General features: G+C 36.2%; 1 protein-coding gene across 4 annotated transcripts in view; it reads left to right on the top strand.

The window, feature by feature from the left end:
- Positions 1 to 19,180, top strand: part of GALNT13 (polypeptide N-acetylgalactosaminyltransferase 13) — a 559,171-nt gene that overhangs the window by 208,356 nt on the left and 331,635 nt on the right. For all 4 annotated transcript variants that reach the window (XM_032638559.1, XM_032638557.1, XM_032638558.1 and 1 more), the window contains exon 4: positions 1,848 to 2,016. In XM_032638559.1, coding sequence (XP_032494450.1) covers positions 1,848 to 2,016 — 169 coding nt within the window. The remainder of the gene's footprint in view (positions 1 to 1,847; positions 2,017 to 19,180) is intronic.

Raw genomic sequence — 19,180 nt, 5'->3', positions numbered from 1 at the left:
TTTATCCTTTAATTTTGTATTGAAGTATAGTTGACTTACAAAATTGTGTTAGTTTCAGGTATCCAGCATAGTGATTCAACTTTTTTTTTTGCAGATTATATTCCATTTTAGGTTATTACAAGATATTGGGTATAATTCCCTGTGCTCTACAGTAAATCCTTGTTGCTTATCTATTTTATACATAGTAGTTTGTATCTGTTAATCTCATACCCCTAATTTGTCTCTCTCCCCCTCCCTTTCCCCTTTGGTAACCCTAAATTTGTAGGGTGAGTAGTAAACATAGTAAGTTTACTATGTCTATGAGTCTGTTTCTGTTTAGTATGTACACTCATTTGTATTATTTTTTAGATAGTAAACATAGTAAGTTTACTATGTCTATGAGTCTGTTTCTGTTTAGTATGTACACTCATTTGTATTATTTTTTAGATCCCACATATGAGTAATATCATATAGTATTCATCTTTTTCTGTCAGTCCTATTTCACTAAGCATACTATTCTCTAGGTCTATCCAGATTGCTGTAAATGGCAATATTTCATTCTTTTTTTATGGCTGAGTAATATTCTATACATATACATATATATATATGTGTGTGTGTGTGTATATATATATGCTTGCCACATCTTCTTAATCCAGTCATCTGTTGATGGGCACTTGGGTTGCTTCCATATCTTGGCTCTTATACATAGTGCTGCAATGAACATTGAGGTACAGCGCATGTATCTTTTCAAATTATTGTTTTAGTTTTTTCTGGATATATACCCAGGAGTGGAATTGCTGGATCATATGGTATTTCTAGTTTTAGCTTTTTAATATTCTTTAAATTTTAAATACATTTTAAAGTAATCTGGGTCCATATATTTGCCCTTTAAAGTATATGGAAATTAAACTCAGTAAGATTAATGTGTTAGGTGCTATAATACAGCAAAACATTGGAAGAGTCAAGACCAGAACTACGTTTCTTTCATGGTAACCTAATTTAATATCATGAAAAGTAAGTTAAGGGTACATTAGGGTTGACTGGAACCTTGTCTTATTACTATATATTAGCATACATACAGACATATGCATGCATGCATGTGCCTATACACACACACACATTGAACCATGTATTTTATAGCTAGAAGGGACATTTGTGTGGTGATAACTTGGAGGAAATGGCAAGAACATTAGCTTGTATAGAATCCTGAATGCTCTTAATAAAAACAATCAAGCCCAGAATATTGCTCTGAAATTCCAGTTATGGAACACATAGCCTCCAAATCCAACTTGACATTTAAAATTATATGTCACTGCTATGAAAGTTCTTTTCACTTATTTGAAAATGATTTGACAAAGAAATCAAATTCTGATGGGGATAAAGCATTGCCAACCTTGCTTGCTTTTATAAAGATATAATGGCAGTAGATATTTGAAATACCAAAATATTTAAGTGGATGTAAAAGTAAATTAATCTTGGTAAGTTTTTAAAATTTCTCTTTTATCATTTTGTACAACTTAGTCTGCCCAGAGCTCAACTTCATCCCTCTCTAATAAGTGTATTAAAAAACATGAAAGAGAAGTTTTAAGTTTTGGTGTTTTGTGTTGCTTAATTATTGTCTTAATGATTAGTCAGATCATATGATATGTGATAGACTTGAAGGACAACATGCAGCATTGAGTTAATGAATTAAAATAAGTTGTTTCTTTAGTGCATGGTTTGTAAGTGGCAATAGAGATTTGATGATTTTATGATTAAGCCAGTTTATAAGTGATACCCTTTAGAATCTAATCCAACACATGAGTTTATATTTTCAGTTCATTATCTGTATGTTTGTATGTATGTGTGTACCTGTGTGTGTCTTACAGCTGTTATTTCAAGAAACCAAGAAGGGCCAGGAGAAATGGGAAAGGCTGTGCTGATTCCTAAAGATGACCAGGAGAAAATGAAAGAACTGTTTAAAATCAATCAGTTTAACCTTATGGCCAGCGATTTGATTGCCCTTAACAGAAGTTTGCCGGATGTAAGATTAGAAGGGTGAGTTTACATTTGTTTTATAATCTTATATGTTAGCAATCCCCAAATTTCAGAATATCTCAGAACTTCAATTAACTCAGATTATTTGAAATCTAGAACTGTATGGTTCTGAATACCTTTGCCATAGCAGGAATTAACTGTGCTATGATGAGAGATATGAACTGTCTTTCTCTGGCAGAGCAAAATATGTTACTTGCAAAGACATTGCAGAATACACCAACCTAACAGGTTTTTTCCTTCATGAGATGTCTTTTTGTTTTGCTTTGCTTTATCTTGCTAAAAATAGAGCAAACATGATCTTTGATAAATTATTTTCTGGCCTGTATAAAAAGCCTTATACTTTGCTTTGAAAAACTATACGCTTTGCTATTCCAGCATAAAAATAGCCAACTGCCTGTGTGATTCTCTGACCCTTTAAAATTATTTATTGTGGGCTCTTTAGCAGTTTATGATGCTATTTATCGATATAATTAGAAAGCTCAGTTATCAGCCATGGAGGGAAATACTCACTTGGAAATAATAATACTGCATGAAAAATTATGTTGAAGAATTTAACACTTATGTGACTAACTGTAAACCATGCTCTAGATAGTTGAACATATTTTAAATGGAGGTAATAAAAATCAAAATATTTAGTGGCAGTATAGTCATCCTTGTATATAGTCCTTATAAAGAAAACTCTTGGCACTTAGAAAAGATATGTCCTCAGTTTTTAGAAAATCTCCAAGTTTACAAATATCCTCCAGAACACACTTCTATTTAAAACGAACTTGTTCTTTTAGACATGTAATGGCCTATACATAGTTGATGCCTACAAAGTTTGCTACATATAATGGGTTATATTACATTAGTGCGATGGTGACATTAACATATTTACTAAACATGATTTTTTTTCCTTTCTGAATTACTTCAAATAAGATCAAAATAAATTAATCCAAGCCTTGTTGAGATGCTGGCCTGGGTTGTCAGAAGGTTCATTTGATAGCAAAGTAACTGGTTTTGTATACCCCTGTATGCTTTTGAAATGTCTCTCTCAACAAAACCACAAGTAACTACATATTATGGATATTTTTGGTTCCTAGCAAATAGCTTAAGCATCAAATTTAACATTTTTGCATTCCAGAGGCCTAAATAATTTTACAGGTAGTTCTGTCCTTATTTGTATGTGTGTGTTTGTATATGCGTAGATACATTTGAATTTTTAAAGATATATAGTGAGCATATTCTTCTAAGTAATTTTGAGCATTTTATATGCTGAGTTCATAATGTTATAATGTTGCATTTATTACCTTGTTTTATATACTATGTTGTGATAAAATGGGAAAATGTGATACTTATGTGTTCAGGAAAACCATGCACACACTATTTCAAATTTTTTAAAATCTTCATTTTCAACTATCAGAACATATAACATTAAATTTTATATCAGATCTGGTATAAAATTAAGGTAAGAACTATTTTAATACAGAGCTGTCACAAAAGTAAAAAAGAAGCAACATCATTATTGAGCTTCCATTTAAAATATTTGTGGCCAGTGGTATTACTTGTTTAAGAATTACTGAGTGTATTAAGTACTTGAAGATTTAAGTCTTAAACTATGGAACAATTCAACATTTAAAAAATGTAGGATTCAGGGCTTCCCTGGTGGTGCAGTGGTTGAGAGTCCGCCTGCCGATGCAGGCGACATGGGTTTGTGCCCCGGTCCGGGAAGATCCCACATGCCGCAGAGCGACTGGGCCCATGAGCCATGGCCGCTGAGCCTGCGCATCCGGAGCCTGTGCTCCGCAACGGGAGAGGCCACAACAGTGAGAGGCCCGCGCACCACAAAAAAAAAAAAAAAAAAAAAAAAAAAAGTTAAAAAATGTAGGATTCAAATCTCAGTATAAAAACTATAAAAAAAATGCCATACCTACTGTAGATATTATTGCTTGAATTTTGAGATTTTGCAAATAATAGTAGTGAAATAAATCATTTCCTGTTTTATTTTTATGACATCACAGTGTATGCAATTAGAAAAAAAAAAAGAAAGAAAGAAATACCATCTACAATTTCTAGACAAATCATAAAGTGTGTGTGAAGTTCACTGAGGACATTTGCAACTCATCTTGAATGACTCAATTGTGTGACTGCCTGGGAACAACTAATGTTGAGAAACACACCATGAATCAGATATCCAAACTTATTTAAAAGATGTAAAAAGCTGTTAATACTCATTTGATGTAGAACACTGTATTTTTTCCAATTTTGGTATTACAGTTCAGTTTTTGGATAGTTACATCTCATGAGATGACACATAAAGCTAGCCTCAGTGATGACTGAAATATCAAGATGTAAAAAGGTGGGATTTATAAATAATTAGTTTAAAAAGATCTTATTTTAGTGAAAACTTGAGTTGATATTTATTTAGAAAGGGTCTGAGCTGCCCATACTGTGAACTTATTAAAATATCTCAGCATATTTTATGACTGCATTCAGAAAATTGTCCAAATAGTTTAATGTTGTGTTTGGCTTTAATATCAATCTACAAATATTTGAAGATGTGTTCAGAGTGTTGACCTGAAACAAATAGACTGCCAGATATTTCTCCAGCAAAAATGGGTTTATTTAGGATCAGCAGAGAATTGCAGTTCAGGGTCCGTGACCATGGCAAGGCACATGCAAGTGCCCACACAGCAAGGGAAGGAGAACTCTTTTACAGAGTGAAAAAGGAAGTTCGGAGGGCTGTAGTAAACAAAGAGTCCATGGCATTTCAGTGGCTGAGTTCTTGCCAGGAAAGAAGTCTTTCTTTGTCCAGTTGGGCTCTGCTATTCTTGCAGGGTATGAGACTCCCCTTTCTGATGCCCAAGCTCTATTTTTACTTGAGGTTTCTGTTTATTAATTTTTTTACATATCCCTCTTTTGATCATGATCTTTCTCTAAAAGCATCACTGATCAAGAGTCAGGTTTTCAGGTATCAGTGGCTTTTTGTCCCTCAGTGTCAGGAAGGATCTTTCCTGGGTGGTGTCTCATGTCTGAAGGAAAGTGCTCAGATTGGAAACCTATTAAAGTCATATTCAGGTAACAAGGAGGGTTAGGAGGGAGAACTCTCAGGCATTATTATTTAAAGTCTCTATGTTGTCAAGATCATAGAAACTGGAGATCATCTGTTGTGTTCTATCATTATCAAAGGTTTAGCAACAAACTTCCAACAGGCCTGCTCTGGATATCTTGGAAACACTGTCTCATCAGATGTCCTCTCCTCCAATACTGGGAATTTTTTACTTTTAGGCCACCAAATTATGTGCAGGTCCAGTCAGTGCTTGGGGCTCTTTTTTAGGTATGTCATGGAAATCCAAGAGTCTATTCCTTGGGGTTTGGTGGCACGAGGGTTGCTTAGCAGTAACCTGATAGTGACCTTTCCAGCAAGGTTGAAGAGAGTACTTCTGGAAGTGTCTTTTTCAATAGAAAAAATCTCAGGTTGCAAGGTATGATGCTTGAGGTCTCCATCTCGCAAGGGTGCACTGTGAACAGATTGCTCTTCGAAAACTCATAGTGGTTTTTAATAGAATGAATTAGGTCTTTGCAGCATTGGAGGGTCTTTCCTTTTAGCAGTTGTGGGTCACAAGAAGCAAGAGCCAAGTGCACTGGTGTTCTATCACTATCTCAAAGGGTGAGAGTTTATGAGTTCAAAAAGGGGTGAATCTGAGATTTAGAAGGACCAACCACAGTGCTTCTGGCCAAGCTATTCGGAGAGCCTCTACAAATTTTGCCAGTTGAGTCTTAATAATGCACTGAGTGTGTTCTTCTAAACCAGAGGATTGAGGCAACAATCCACACCAGTGACAGTGCTGTAAAACCATCCAAACAGCCAAGACTTGGCAAAGCACCTGGCCAATAAAATGGGTTACTCGAACACTATGAAACTCAAGAAGACTTCTTCCGGGAAGGAATAATCTTTCCCAGCTTTAGCCACAGAATAGGCAGTAAATGGTCTGCAAGGGAAGGTTTCAGTCCACGGTGAAGACATATAGACTGTGACTGAAACATATTTATATCCATTAGACAGAGGAAGTTGTATGAAATCCAGTTGCTAGACCTCAAATGGTCCATTTGGCAGTTTAAAATGTCTGGGAGCAGTAGGAACAGACTTCCCTGGGCCGTACTTTGGACAAGTGGGACAAGTGAGGTAGGCACTTTTTGTGGCCCTGTTAATGTTTCCCCACCAATAGTGATTCATGAAGGTTATCATTTTTGTCAGTAGACCGATGGTTTAATGCACGTATAGTAGTGAGGAGTGAGCATTTTAGAGTCTCGGGTAGGCCTGCATCGTTATTTGGTTCAAACCAGAGCTTTCTCTTTTTATCAAACCAACAATAATTGAATTTCCAATCTTGTTTTTCCTTTTCTGAGGCCAATTGTTGGACCTCTCTAGCCAGTTTTTCTAAATTATCATTTGGATAATTTGGAAATACCTTTTGGACCACGACAGAGGTTTGGATGCTGTTGGTCCCTTTAAGGACAGCATTCCTTGCAGAAATATCAGCAAGGTGATTTCCCTTAGCATCCAGAGATTTCAAGTTTAGAATATCCCGGAATCTTAATAATAGCTAAAATGGCAGGTAACATTATCGTGCACACTAATTCCTGAACATAAGGGCCATTTTCAATGTTATTTCCACTGTAAATAAGGATGTTGTGGAAATGTTGCTTCCGCAACATTCCAAAATCATGAGCTACTTCAAAAGCCTATCTGCTGTCAGTACAAACAGTTTTGTCCCTGGCTGAAGTTCAGGCCCATGTAAGAGTGTGTAATTCAGCCTGTGGAGCTGAAGTAGCCACAGATAAAGACGCTGCCTCAACAACATCAAAACAAATTATGACAGCATACTCAGAGCACTATTTGCCGTTGTCACCTTTAAAATAAGAACCATTGGTGAACCTTCAGAAGGCAACATTACCTAATGCAATTTCTGATGTATCATTATGAGGAGTCAGGAGGTGGTCCATCAGTGTTAAGCAGTCATGAGGAACTTTGTGGGTGATGGAGGGGAGAAGAGTAGCCAGGTTAAGGTTATTATAAAAGAAAAGAGTTATGTGAGGGGCAGTTAACAAAAGGACTTCATAGGGGGTAAGATGGCTGGCGGAGAAGTATTGAATGTGGTGAGAATTCAGGAGGGCTTCTAATGCATCGGGTACAAAAATAGTTAAAGGGAATTCCACAACAATTTTCTTGGTGGCTTTAGCCAAAAAGGCAGTGGTTGATATGGCACTAAGGCAAGATGTGTTTCCCGGTGTCACAGGGTCTCGTTGCTGGCTATCATGCCTATGAGTCGATGGTGGTCGCCATATTTTTGGGTGAGTACCCCAAGGGCATTCCTTTCCTTTTCATATACAAAAAGGAAAAAGGAATCTGATAATTGGGATGCCAAAGGACAGGTTCCTTCATCAAACTCTCCTTTAGGGCCTTGAAAGCTGTGTCTTCCAGTTCTTTCCATAAAACTGGATAAAATTGGGTTAGGGTTGTTATTGTTGAGTAAAACATGCAGAGGTTTGGTCATAAGAGAGAAATTTCAAATCCAATTTTGGCAAGAATCAAGTAGCCCAAGGAAACCTCACAGTTAGTGCTTACTTTTGGTTTTGGGGAAACTTAGGATACCATGAAGTCTCTGTGGATCTAGGCAGAGCCCTGTTTTTGATAGCATATGCCCTAAAGATCAAACCTGGGGGACTTCCCTGGTGGCACAGTGGTTAAGAATCTGCCTGCCAATGCAGGGGACATGGGTTCAAGCCCTGGTCTGGGAAGATCCCACATGCCATGGAGCAACTAAGCCCATGCACCACAACTACTGAGCCTGCTCTCTAGAGCCCACGAGCTGCTACTACTGAGTCTGCATGCCACAACTACTGAAGCTCGTGCACCTAGATCCTGTGCTCTGCAGCAAGGGAAGCCACCACAGTGAGAAGCCCATGCACTCCAACGAAGAGTAGCCCCCACTTGCCGCAACTAAAGAAAGCTGGTGTGCAGCAACGAAGACCCAATGCAGCCAAAAATTTTAAAAAAGAAAATATCAAACTGGGGTTTGGCCAAACTGCAATTTTCCTTTGGTGACCTTATGTCCCTTTAAGGCTAAAGGCTTTAACAAGGGGATGCTGTCTTCCTGTGAGGGGACTTGAGAAGGAGAGTAAAGAAACAAATCATCCAGATATTGCAACAGAGTAGAACCTCTAGGGAACTTGATGTCATCCGGATTCGCCTTCAGGATTTGCAAGAAATAAGAAGGACTCTCAGTAAAACCTAAGGCATTACTGCCCAGGTGAATTGTTTTTTCTTCCCAAGTGCATGTAATTGCATAACTCAATTACATTAAGGAATTTACTTCCAGTGGGAATGGATGTTAGTAAGGTATGAGGGTTAGGAACAATAGGGTGTCCAGGGATAACAATGTTGTTTATTGCTCTGAGGTCCTGGACAAACCTCTACCCTCAGCCCTTAGGTTTCTCACCAGTAAAATGGCAGTGTTACAAGGGCTAGTACAAGGGATAATGAGTCCTTGATCCACATAATCTTCTGTTACGGACTATATGCCTTGAAGGGCTTCTTTACGTATAGGATATTGATTAATTCTGGGAAGAGGTTTTGAGGTATCTAATTGAATTTTGACTGGAGGTGCGCTGTGAATTTTGTCACATCAGTTGGAGATTTTGCCCATATGGAAAGCGGTAGTTGATTCAGTAGGGACAAGTGACCAGTGTTTTCAGAATCTGCTTTAGTACCATCAGAGTAGGAACAAATAAAAGATGTCAAAGGGCTATTTAATTCACCTGGGGGTTACTTTGATGACTGTCAATTTCTAGAATTATTTCCCCTCTGGGAGAAATAAATTCTGGTGTGATGCTTCTCTAAGCCTCAGCTTAATAAGTGAATGGGGGCAGAGGAACTAAGGATAAAAGAGTGGTCATCTCTCAAAGGGCCTAAACAAAAGGGCATAGGTTCAGAGACAAGAACCTCTTGAGGTTCATTAGAAATCCCCATTATTTAAACTATTTTAGTACTCCGAGGGAGGGATTGCTTTATAGTAGTGGGGTTGAGCACTAGGCATGTGGCTGTGGTGTCATTTAGGATGGGAAGAGATTCATCCCTAATCTGAAGAAATGTTTCTCCAAGTCAGTTAGGAGGGAGAACTGGGAAGAACCCCTGTAGATCCCCAGAACCCTGTCATTGAGAATAAGGACATTAGGAAGGCTGGTTAGAGGGCTGAAGGTGCCTGAAGTGCTTACATTTGTAATAGTCTCTTTTCCAATGTCCTGGCTCTTTGCATTAATAGCAGAAACTAGAGGGTTTTGGTCTTGTGTAGGAGCTTCCATTTGCTGGACTTGAAGATGAAAAATTTGGTGGCCTTCTCTGGAGGTGGCTCATCTAGAGTAAGAGAGCTACTTTCCAGATTAAGTAACTGTGGAGTGGACATAGTTTCCCATTCCATCTGGGTCCTTTTTATTAGGAGGAAGAGGTCCCAGTTCAGCCCATTAATAAACTAGAGTTAAGAGCTACTTGGATGGAATCAACATCTGAAGGAAGACCAGAATTTTCTTTAAAAACAATCTGAATTCAATAATAAAAAACCATGAACAGGTTCAACATATTTTTATGTGCAAGCCTGAATTCTTTTCTCATCAACAGGCTTTGGAAAAACTCTAGGAATTGCTCAATGACGTCATCTAGCAATTGCCTGAGACTGATCATGTGATAAGTTAGTGGGCTGTTCTCCTGGTTATAATTCTAGTGACCTTGCAGAACTTTCCCAATTAGTGGTTTTCATCCAATACTAGACCTGACCTTAATTTGACAAGGATATGATCTAGCTGTTATAAGTCAGAGAAACCAGGGTGATAAGTTTGAATGACTATAATAAATTTCTCCACCATCCGAGAGAATCTTTGGTTACTTTGGGAAGATCTTTGACTATGGCTCCTAGTTCATCTTTAGTCAAGGGAAGATAAGAACCTAAGGGCCTCTGGAAACTAAGAAAGCTTAATTTTAAAGGTACATGTTCTGACAACTTTAAGAGGAAAAGGGAGTGGGGAGAGTTTCAGAGATAAGGGAAAGATTGGCCAGAAAATTAAGTATGGGGGAATTGAGGGTATATTGGAGGCAGCGTAGAATGGATGGAGGAAGATGACACCAAAGGTGGAGTCTGGACTGAGGAGAAGAGCAATAGAGACAAGATGGGACTAGAAGCAGAGCCTAAGACAAAGAAGCCAAGGAAGGAGAGCCTGGGGCTTTGGGAGCCATTGTTTCTCTCTTTAATCATTTGTTTGCCTTAGTTAATCTTAAAATCATATTTTGCAGAGAGGCAACTTTAGATACCTGATAACATTGGGAAGCCTCAAAATACCAATTGAAATAAGTGTTCCAGTCAGTTTTGGAAATTTTTGAAGCAGTTCAGGTTTAAGGAAATTAAGTTTAGGGATTTCAGAAGTTCCCCATCATGGCCATTGAGACTCTAAATTGCCTTTGGTCAAGTCAGTCCATTTATTTAGAAATTGTGCAAGGGGAAGGACCTTGGTTTTAAAAATAAAATTAGCCAGAGTCCCTGTAGGGAAGGCACCCTCAAAAAAAGCTAGATAACTGGGATCCCATTTCCTAGAGGTTTTTCCTTTAGAGCAAAGAAAATTTTCAAACAGTTTAAACAGTTTGTAGAACAAATGGCTTAATTTAAAAGCTTGCAAGCCAGTCCTAGCCAGTCCTTAGAAAACATTGGTCCTGGAGGAGCCGGGCTGAAGGCTTTTTTTGTTTTTTAGGCAGTCTTCAGAGGACAGCCCTTCTAAAGGAAGAGGCCAAAAGTTGAAAAACCAGAACAGTTTCATCTGAAGTGGCCCCTTCCTGAAAGAATTGAGCCAAAGGCATTTTTAGACAGGTTCAGTTGAAACAGTCTGATCTCAAGATCACACCAAAGTGCCAAAGGAGTAGTTACACACAGAACAAAACCTTAAGCAGAAAGACAAAGCCTTTAAATAGATCCTGAATAAAGCCTGCAGGGCTTCAAACACAAGAGGATGTGAGCTTGAATCCAGGAAAAACTTCAAATTCCAGTGCTAGTGAGAAATGCAGTGAGAAACAATGGGCTCAACTGTGGGTACCACCCCTGTTTGTTCCCCAGCCCTGGAGCCATAGAGAGTCTCCTCTGGTCCCTGAAAGAGCCACCAAAATTTTGACCTGAAGCAAATAGACTGCCATCTCCAACAAAGATGCACTTATTCAGATCAGCAGAGAATTGCAATTCAGGGTCTACAAACATGGCAAACCACAGGCAAGTCCCTGCATAGCAAGGAAAGGGAGACACTATTATAGAGAGGAAAAGGAAGTTGGGAGGGTGGGGAAAAAAAGTCCATGGCTTTTCATTGGCTGAGTTGTTGCTGGGAAAGAAGGGGAGTCTCTCTTCTTCCTGTTGGTCTCCACTGTCAATGCGGGGCATGAGAGCTCCTCCTTCTGATATCCTGATCCTGTTTAATTGAGGTTTGTCTTTATTAATTGTTTTACAAGAGGAATAAATCTAAGTAAATATCCCATGTTTTCAAAGAGAAGAAACTAAATAAAAAATGTTTTTCCATGGAGACAATTGTGATGAAACATCAGGACAAATTGGAGTTAAGTTCTAGAATGTCCATCCCTAGGGGTGTTTAAATTTTTATATTAATTTGCTTCTTAATATATTTATTAAATTTTATATTACACTTATATATTATCTTTAATTATTTGAGGGACATAAAATGATATTATCACAAATAATCATGGTACTTGGATATTTTAAGTACAGTCAAGGCTGAAGCACTTACCAAATTTCTTACTTTTTTGAAGGCCCTCAGTTTCTGGGATTCTTGTGGTTATATCTATATAAATATAAATAAAATTCCTGACAGATATAACCAATCCTCTCTCCCCTTTGCCCATCCTCCATAAATTAAAAAAAAAAATAGTACGATGTCATAAAATTCTACTCAGAACATTGCGAAAAATGACTAGCAACTTGTGTCGATGGATCAGCATTAGGGATTAGGTAGCATGTTTCTCATCTATTATGGGTCTAATATTTTGTAAACTGATATAGTTTGAATTTAAGAAACTGGGCCTAAATATTTCTGTTTAAAAAAGCAAGTAAATAAGTGTCATTTTGTTTGGTTTTCAATGTAAGAGTTTTCAAGTAATATTTAAATAAGAGAGAGAGAATATATTACCAAACTAAAGAAACCCATTAAGTGATATTAAACACATTATTTTAGCACCTAATATGCTGGTATGTGCCAAATACTGTTCTGTGTGCTGGGGATATAGCAGTAAATAAAACTAGTATTAAGTCTCTGCTTCATGGAATTTAGAACAAATAAAAGAATGAAGAATGGTAAGTGATAGAGAATAGAGCAGTAAGGGGAAGCCTCTTTAAGAAACTCTCATTTGAGTAACCTGAGTAGACCTTAAGCAACAAATTTGTTATAATTTCCTTTTACTGATACACAGAGCTGTTACATATTTACTGGGATCCTGAAACAGACAATGCTAGAAATATAGCAGACCTATGCATATATAAAACTCTGTAAAGACACAAAAGCAGTGGAACAAATGTTAAGCAAATGCATAGATGTATGTTTGTTTGTGCATGTGTGTGTATTTGTATCATTTTTTGAAAAGAGTGTTTGAGCTATATTCCCATGAAATCCAGCAAAAATCACAATTTGGTTTGCAAAAGCTGTCTGTAGCCAATGTTATCCCATGCCTCGGCTTTTCTGAAGCAGAGAAAACAATGTGACAATGATTATAATCAATGACATACATGACTCTATTCCATTATATGCAAAACAAATAGGTGGAACAAAAAGCCTACAGTGGAGAAATTTTTTAAATAATTAGGGGGAAAATCTCTAGGTGTGGAGCCAAAACACATAGGTTTAAGATCTGGCTCTGTGGCTTCCTACTGAATCTTGGGTAAGCCATTAATTTTCTAAGCCCCAGTTTGCTTTACTGATGAAACCAAGTAATCAGTTAGTTAACCAACCAATCCCTGTCATTTACCTAATATAGGTTTAGCCTTGAGAACAAGAAAATGGATATAATAGCCCCTGACTGTGAAGAGTAAAAAGAATATATTTACATAAACAACAAATTATAGTATCGTATGAACACACCAAAAATGATGAAGGATAGAATTGTGCTGAGTTCCTAGTGAAATTTTTAGATTCATTATCATTATTATTCTGTGGAATTCTTTTATGTCCTAGCCTTCTTTTTTTGGACTAAGCAAGGAAACTTTTTAAGCAATTGGCTTCTCCCTTTACTCTGCCATTCTTTTTGAATAAGAAATTAACAGTAATTATTGAGTGAATATTTATAAAATAGCTGTGGCCAATTAAAACAAAATGTTAAGGTTTTTTAGCATTTACTTGTATTCAGACGTTTAATAGCACTTCAAATTCTGGTATTGAGTTGTTTGAAGGTTATAATGCAGCTGGCATTTAAATATATTTCATCAGGGAAAAAAATGAGGAAATTGGAAATTTATTTCAGCTATTTATATCCTAGACAAATAACTGCTTCTTACTTATGCACACTTGCAAGCTGATAAAGAGAAAAAGACTCTAGCGGTCTTGCAATATTAGTGGAAAGGAGCTGTAGCATACAAATTCTGAATAAGATGCTCTCAAAGGACAAAGACCTTACTTACTACGTCAGAAATAAGCCATAGTATATATTTTTTCTGTGCTCAATCTCATAAGTATACCTTTATATGGATTGTCTTTCCTATGAATTAAAATACCATAAATGTAGCATTGATTGCACAAGGAGATATAGAAAATGAGACTATTAATTGGATTTCTGAACTCTGTTCCACATCTTTTCTTTATAATTTGAGAATTACTACAACTTTCATATGCTGGCAAAAATTTTGCCTCTGAAGATAATAATAATTTCTATAATACTTTGATTTATGTAATGTGCTCATGTGTAAAATTAATTTCACTTCCCCAATTAGAAGTGGTATGTAAGAATCTCTGTCTCTGTGTGTTTGTGTATGCACATAAATATATACATTTATATATATTTATTTGAAGAAGATAGAGATGATAGGTATTATTATTATGTTTGAAATAATAATACTGTTTCACTGTAACTTTCCTTTCAAATAAGAAAGTTGATTACAACGTGTCTAGGTATGTTTTCAGGGATACATTTGTGTACCACTGTAGGCAGAAAGCATGCTGCATAACTCCATTTACACCTGAACTACCTCTCAACAATCTATTTAATTTTCTAACAACTATTACTTTGACTTTTTAAAAATTATAATCTATACAAAACAAAATTTACCATCTTAACTATTTTTAAATATATAGTTCAGTAGTGTTAATTATGAAAGGGATCAGAATATGCCATCTTTAAATATACCACTTTGGCATGAAGATTATTTTGACTAAAGGCAATTTAGAAAAAACAGGCACAGGAAAAGCTGTCCTCCCACCCTCGTCGGCCTAAAAGCAAGGCAAGTTTCCCTTGTGAAGATGCCCCTGTCTCTTGAACAAGAAAAGGAACAATAACCTTTATCACTGGTGATGGACATGGCACTGAGATGACTCTGCATAAACTCAACCTTACTAAATAACCCTTATCTTCTGTTAGTTTCCGCCATATATTTGCCTTCCCACATTTTACCACCCCTAAATCCCAAATACCTTTTCCTTTGTCTTTTCCATGATTCATCACCATTTGTTAAAATGACATCTAAGACTCCCAACCCCAGCCGACTTTAACCACTTCTTTTCGGTCTTCCTCTATTTTCTAAAAGACCTCCATATACATAAAAACCAAAACATTAACATCAAAATAAAATTTATATGCATTTTCTCCTGTTACTCTTTCTTTTGTCAGTTTAATTGGCTGGCCCCTGGTACTAACCCAAGGTGAATAACCCAAAGTGTTTTCACTACCCTACAAGTATATGCACACTGTTGTGGGACCAGTCTCCAGAACTCTTTATCTTGCAGAACTGAAACTGTATACCTATTAAACAACAACTCCATATTCTCCACTATCCCCACACCCTGGCAACCACCATTTTAATCTCTGTCTGTATGAATTTGGATATTCTTGGTAACTCATATAATTGGAATCATACAGCATTTGTCTTTTTATGAATAACTTATTTCACTTAGCATAACGTCCTCAAGGTTCATCCACGTTGCAGCATGTGTCAGAAATTCCTAACTTTTTAAGGTGAATAATATTCCGTTATATGTATATACCACTTTTGTTTATCCATTAATCTGTCAGTGGACACTTGGTTTCCTTCCACCTTTTGCCTACTGTGAATATCCTACTATGAACATAGCTGTATAAATATCTCTTTAAGATCCTATTTTCCGTTCTTTCGAGAAATGGAATTGCTGGATCATATGCTAATTCTATGTTCTGAGGAAGCACCATATTGTTTCCTGTAGCAGCTGTACCATTTTATTTTATTTTATTTTTTGACATGAAATAAGTCTATGACTTATTTTTTTTTAAGTTTTTTATTTGATGTGGACCATTTTTCAAGTCTTTATTGAATTTGTTACAATATTCCTTCTGTTTTCTTTAATGTTTTGGGTTTTTGGCCGCAAGGCATGTGGGATCTTAGTTCCCCCACCAGGGATCAAACCTGTACCCCCCCCCCCCCCCGCATTGGAAGGAGAAGTCTTAACCACTGGACCACCAGGGAAGTCCCTATGGCTTATTTTTAAATGAGAAAAACAAATTACAGGGCAGTTAAAAAACAACTGAGAAAAGTAAAATTATTGATCACTTTTAGCTTAGAAACGAGGCCTTGCCTCATCACCACTGTAATACTTGTTAAATGACCACCTCCAGCTGAACCTATATACTGACATTTTTTGTTACAGTGAAACAAACATTTCATTATAGATATGTGGAAAAAGTTCTCCAGAAGTAGCTGAAATAGCTTGGTTGTGAGAGCCTTAGACTGAAGATCTAAAGGCCCCTGGTTTGATCCTGGGTTTTGGCAATGGTTTTATTATTTTTATTTATTTATTTTTTATTGAAACATAGTCGAGTTACAATATCATATTAGTTTCAGTTGTACAGCATAGTGATTCAGTATTTTTACAGATTATACACCATTGAAAGTTATTACAAGATAATGGCTATAATTCCCTGTGCCTTGTTTCTTTCCCTGTGCCTTGTTTCTTATCTATTTTATACATAGTAGTTTGTATCTCTTTATCTCATACCCCTAATGTGCCCCTCTTTCCTCTCCCCACTAGTAACAACTAGTTTGTTTCTATATCTGTGAGTCTATTTCTATTTTGCTATATATGTTTATTTCTATCATTTTTTAGATTCCCCATATAGGTGATATCATACAGTATTTATCTTTCTCTGACTTATTTCACTAAGTGTAATATTCTCTAGGTCCATTCGTATTGCTGCAAATGGCAGAATTTCATTCTTTTTTATATCGGGTTTTTTATATTTATATTGTTTCTGTATTATGGCTATTGTAAATAGTATTGGTATGAACATTGGGGTGCATGTATCTTTTCAAATTTGTGTTTTTACTTTTTCCAGCTATATGTCCAGGAGTGGAATTATGGTAGCTCTAGTTTTAATTTTCTGAGGAACCGCCATACTGTTTTTGATAGTGACTGCACCAATTAACATTCCCACCAACCATGTTCAAGGTTTTCCTTTTCCCCACACCCTTTCCAACATTTGTTATTTGTCAATTTTTTGATGATAGTCATTCTGACAAATGTGAGGCGATACCTCATTGTTGTTTTGATTAGCGTTTCACTAATGATTAGTGATGTTGAGCATCTTTTCATGTGCCTGTCAGCCTTCTGCATGTCTTCTATGGAAGAACGTCTATTCGAGTTTTCTGACCGTTTTTGATTGGATTGTTTGGGTTTTTTTATATTAAGTTGTATGAGCTGTTTATATATTTTGGATATTAACATTATAAATATTTTCTCCCATTCAGTGGGTTGTCTTTTCATTTTGTCAACAGTTTCCTTTGCTGTGCAAAAGCTTTTAAGTTTAATTAGGTCCCATTTGTTTATTTTTGTTTTATCTCCTTTGCTTAGGAGACAGAATACTACAATTTATGCCTAAGAGTGCTCTGTTAATATTCTCTTCTAGGAGTTTCATGGTTTCAGGTCTTACATTTAGGTCTTTAATCCATTTTTAGTTTATTTTTGTATATGGTGTTTGGAAATCTTCTAATCTCACTGTTTTATATGTGGCTGTCCAGTTTTCCCAGCACCACTTATTGAAGATACTGTCTTTTCTTCATTGTATATTCTAGTCTCCTTTGCCATAGATTAATTGCCAAAAGGTGTGTGCGTTTATTTCTAGGATCTCTGTTCTGTTCCATTGATCTATGTGTCTGTTTCTATGCCAGTACTATGCTGTTTTGAATCCTGTAGCTTTGTAGTATAGACTGAAGTGAAGGAGTGTGGTACCTCCAGCTTTGTTCCTTTTTCTCAAGATTGCTTTGGCAATTCAGTGTCTTTTTTGGTTCCATATGAATTTTAGGATTATTTGTTCTAATTCTGTGAAAAATTTCATGGATGTTTTGATAGGGATTTCTGTAGATTACTTGGTGTACTGTGGCCATTTTAATAGTAGTAATTCTTCTAATCCAAGAGCATGGGACATCCTTTTATTTCTTTGTATCATCTTCAATTTCCTTCATCAATATTTTATAGTTTTCAGAGTATAGGTCTTTCACCTCCTTGGTTAAGTTTATTCCTAGGTATTTTATTATTTTTGATGTGATTTTAAATGGGATTGTTTTTTTACTTTCTCTTTCTAGTGGTTTATTATTGGTGTATAGAAAAGCAACAGATTTCTGTATATTAATCTTGTATCCTACAACTTTGCTGAATTCATTTATTCTAATAGTCCTCAGATGGAGACTAGGGTTTTCTATGTAAAATATCATGTCTTCTGCAAATAATGACAGTCTTAGTTCTTCCCTTCTAATTTGTATGCCTTTTATTTCTTTTTCTTGTCTGATTGCTGTGGCTAGGACTTTCAATACTATGTTAAACAGAAGTGGCAAGAGTGGGCATCCTTGTCTTGTTCCTGAATTTAGAGGGAAGGCTTTCAGCTTTTCATCACTGAGTATGAGATTAGCTAAGGTTTGTTATAAATGGCCTTTATTACATTGAGATATGGTCCCTTGAAATCCTTTTTGATGAGTGTTTTTATCATAAATGGATGTTGAGTTTTTTCAAAAGCTTTTTGTGTATATGTTGAGATGATCATGTGATTTTTATCCTACCTTTTGTTAATAAGGTGTATCACATTCATTGATTTGCAAATATAGAACCATCCTTGAGTTCCAGGAATAAATCCAACTTGATCATGGTGTATGATCCTTTTACTATATTGTTGAATTTGGTTTGCTGATACTTTGTTGAGAATTCTTGTGTCTATATTCATAAAAGATATGGGCCTGTAACTTTATTTTTCTGTACTGTCTTTGATTGTGGTATCAGGGTAATGGTAGCCTTGTAAGATGAATTTCGGAGTGTCTCATTCTCTTTGGGTTTTTGGAATAGTTTGAGAAGGGTAGGTATCAATTCTTCATTGTATGTTTGGTAGAATTCCCCTAGCGATTCTATACTAGGCATTTGTTTACTGGGAGAAATTTTTATTACAAATTCAATTTCACTACTAGTGATCGGTCTGTTCGAATTGTCTGTTTCTTCTTGATTCAGTCTTGGCAGGTTGTGTGTTTCTAGAAGTTTGTCCATTTCTTCTTGCTTGTCCAGTTTGTTGGCCTATAACTATTCTTATTCTCCTATTTTTTGGTATCTCTATGATATCAGTTGTTATTTCTCCTCTTTCATCTTTTTTTTTTTTTTTTTTTTTTTTTGGGTATTTTCTCTTTTCTTCTTGGTGAACCAGGCTAAAGGTTTATTGATTTTGTTTCTCTTTTCAAAAAACCAGCTCTGGGTTTCATTGATCTTTTCTACTGTTGTTTTTTAATCTCTCTTTTATTTATTTCCTCCCTGATCTTTATAATTTCCTTCCTTTTTCTGACTTTGGACTTTGCTTTTCTTTTTCTAATTCCTTTAAGGTTAGGTTGTTTGTTTGAGGTTTTTTTTTTTTAATTGAGGAAAGCCTATATAGCTA

The sequence above is a fragment of the Phocoena sinus genome, chromosome 7 (genome assembly GCF_008692025.1).
Source record: "Phocoena sinus isolate mPhoSin1 chromosome 7, mPhoSin1.pri, whole genome shotgun sequence".
Classification (NCBI taxonomy): Eukaryota; Metazoa; Chordata; class Mammalia; order Artiodactyla; family Phocoenidae; genus Phocoena; species Phocoena sinus.
Note: the sequence above shows the minus strand (reverse complement) of the source record. Positions and strands in the feature narration are given on the sequence as shown.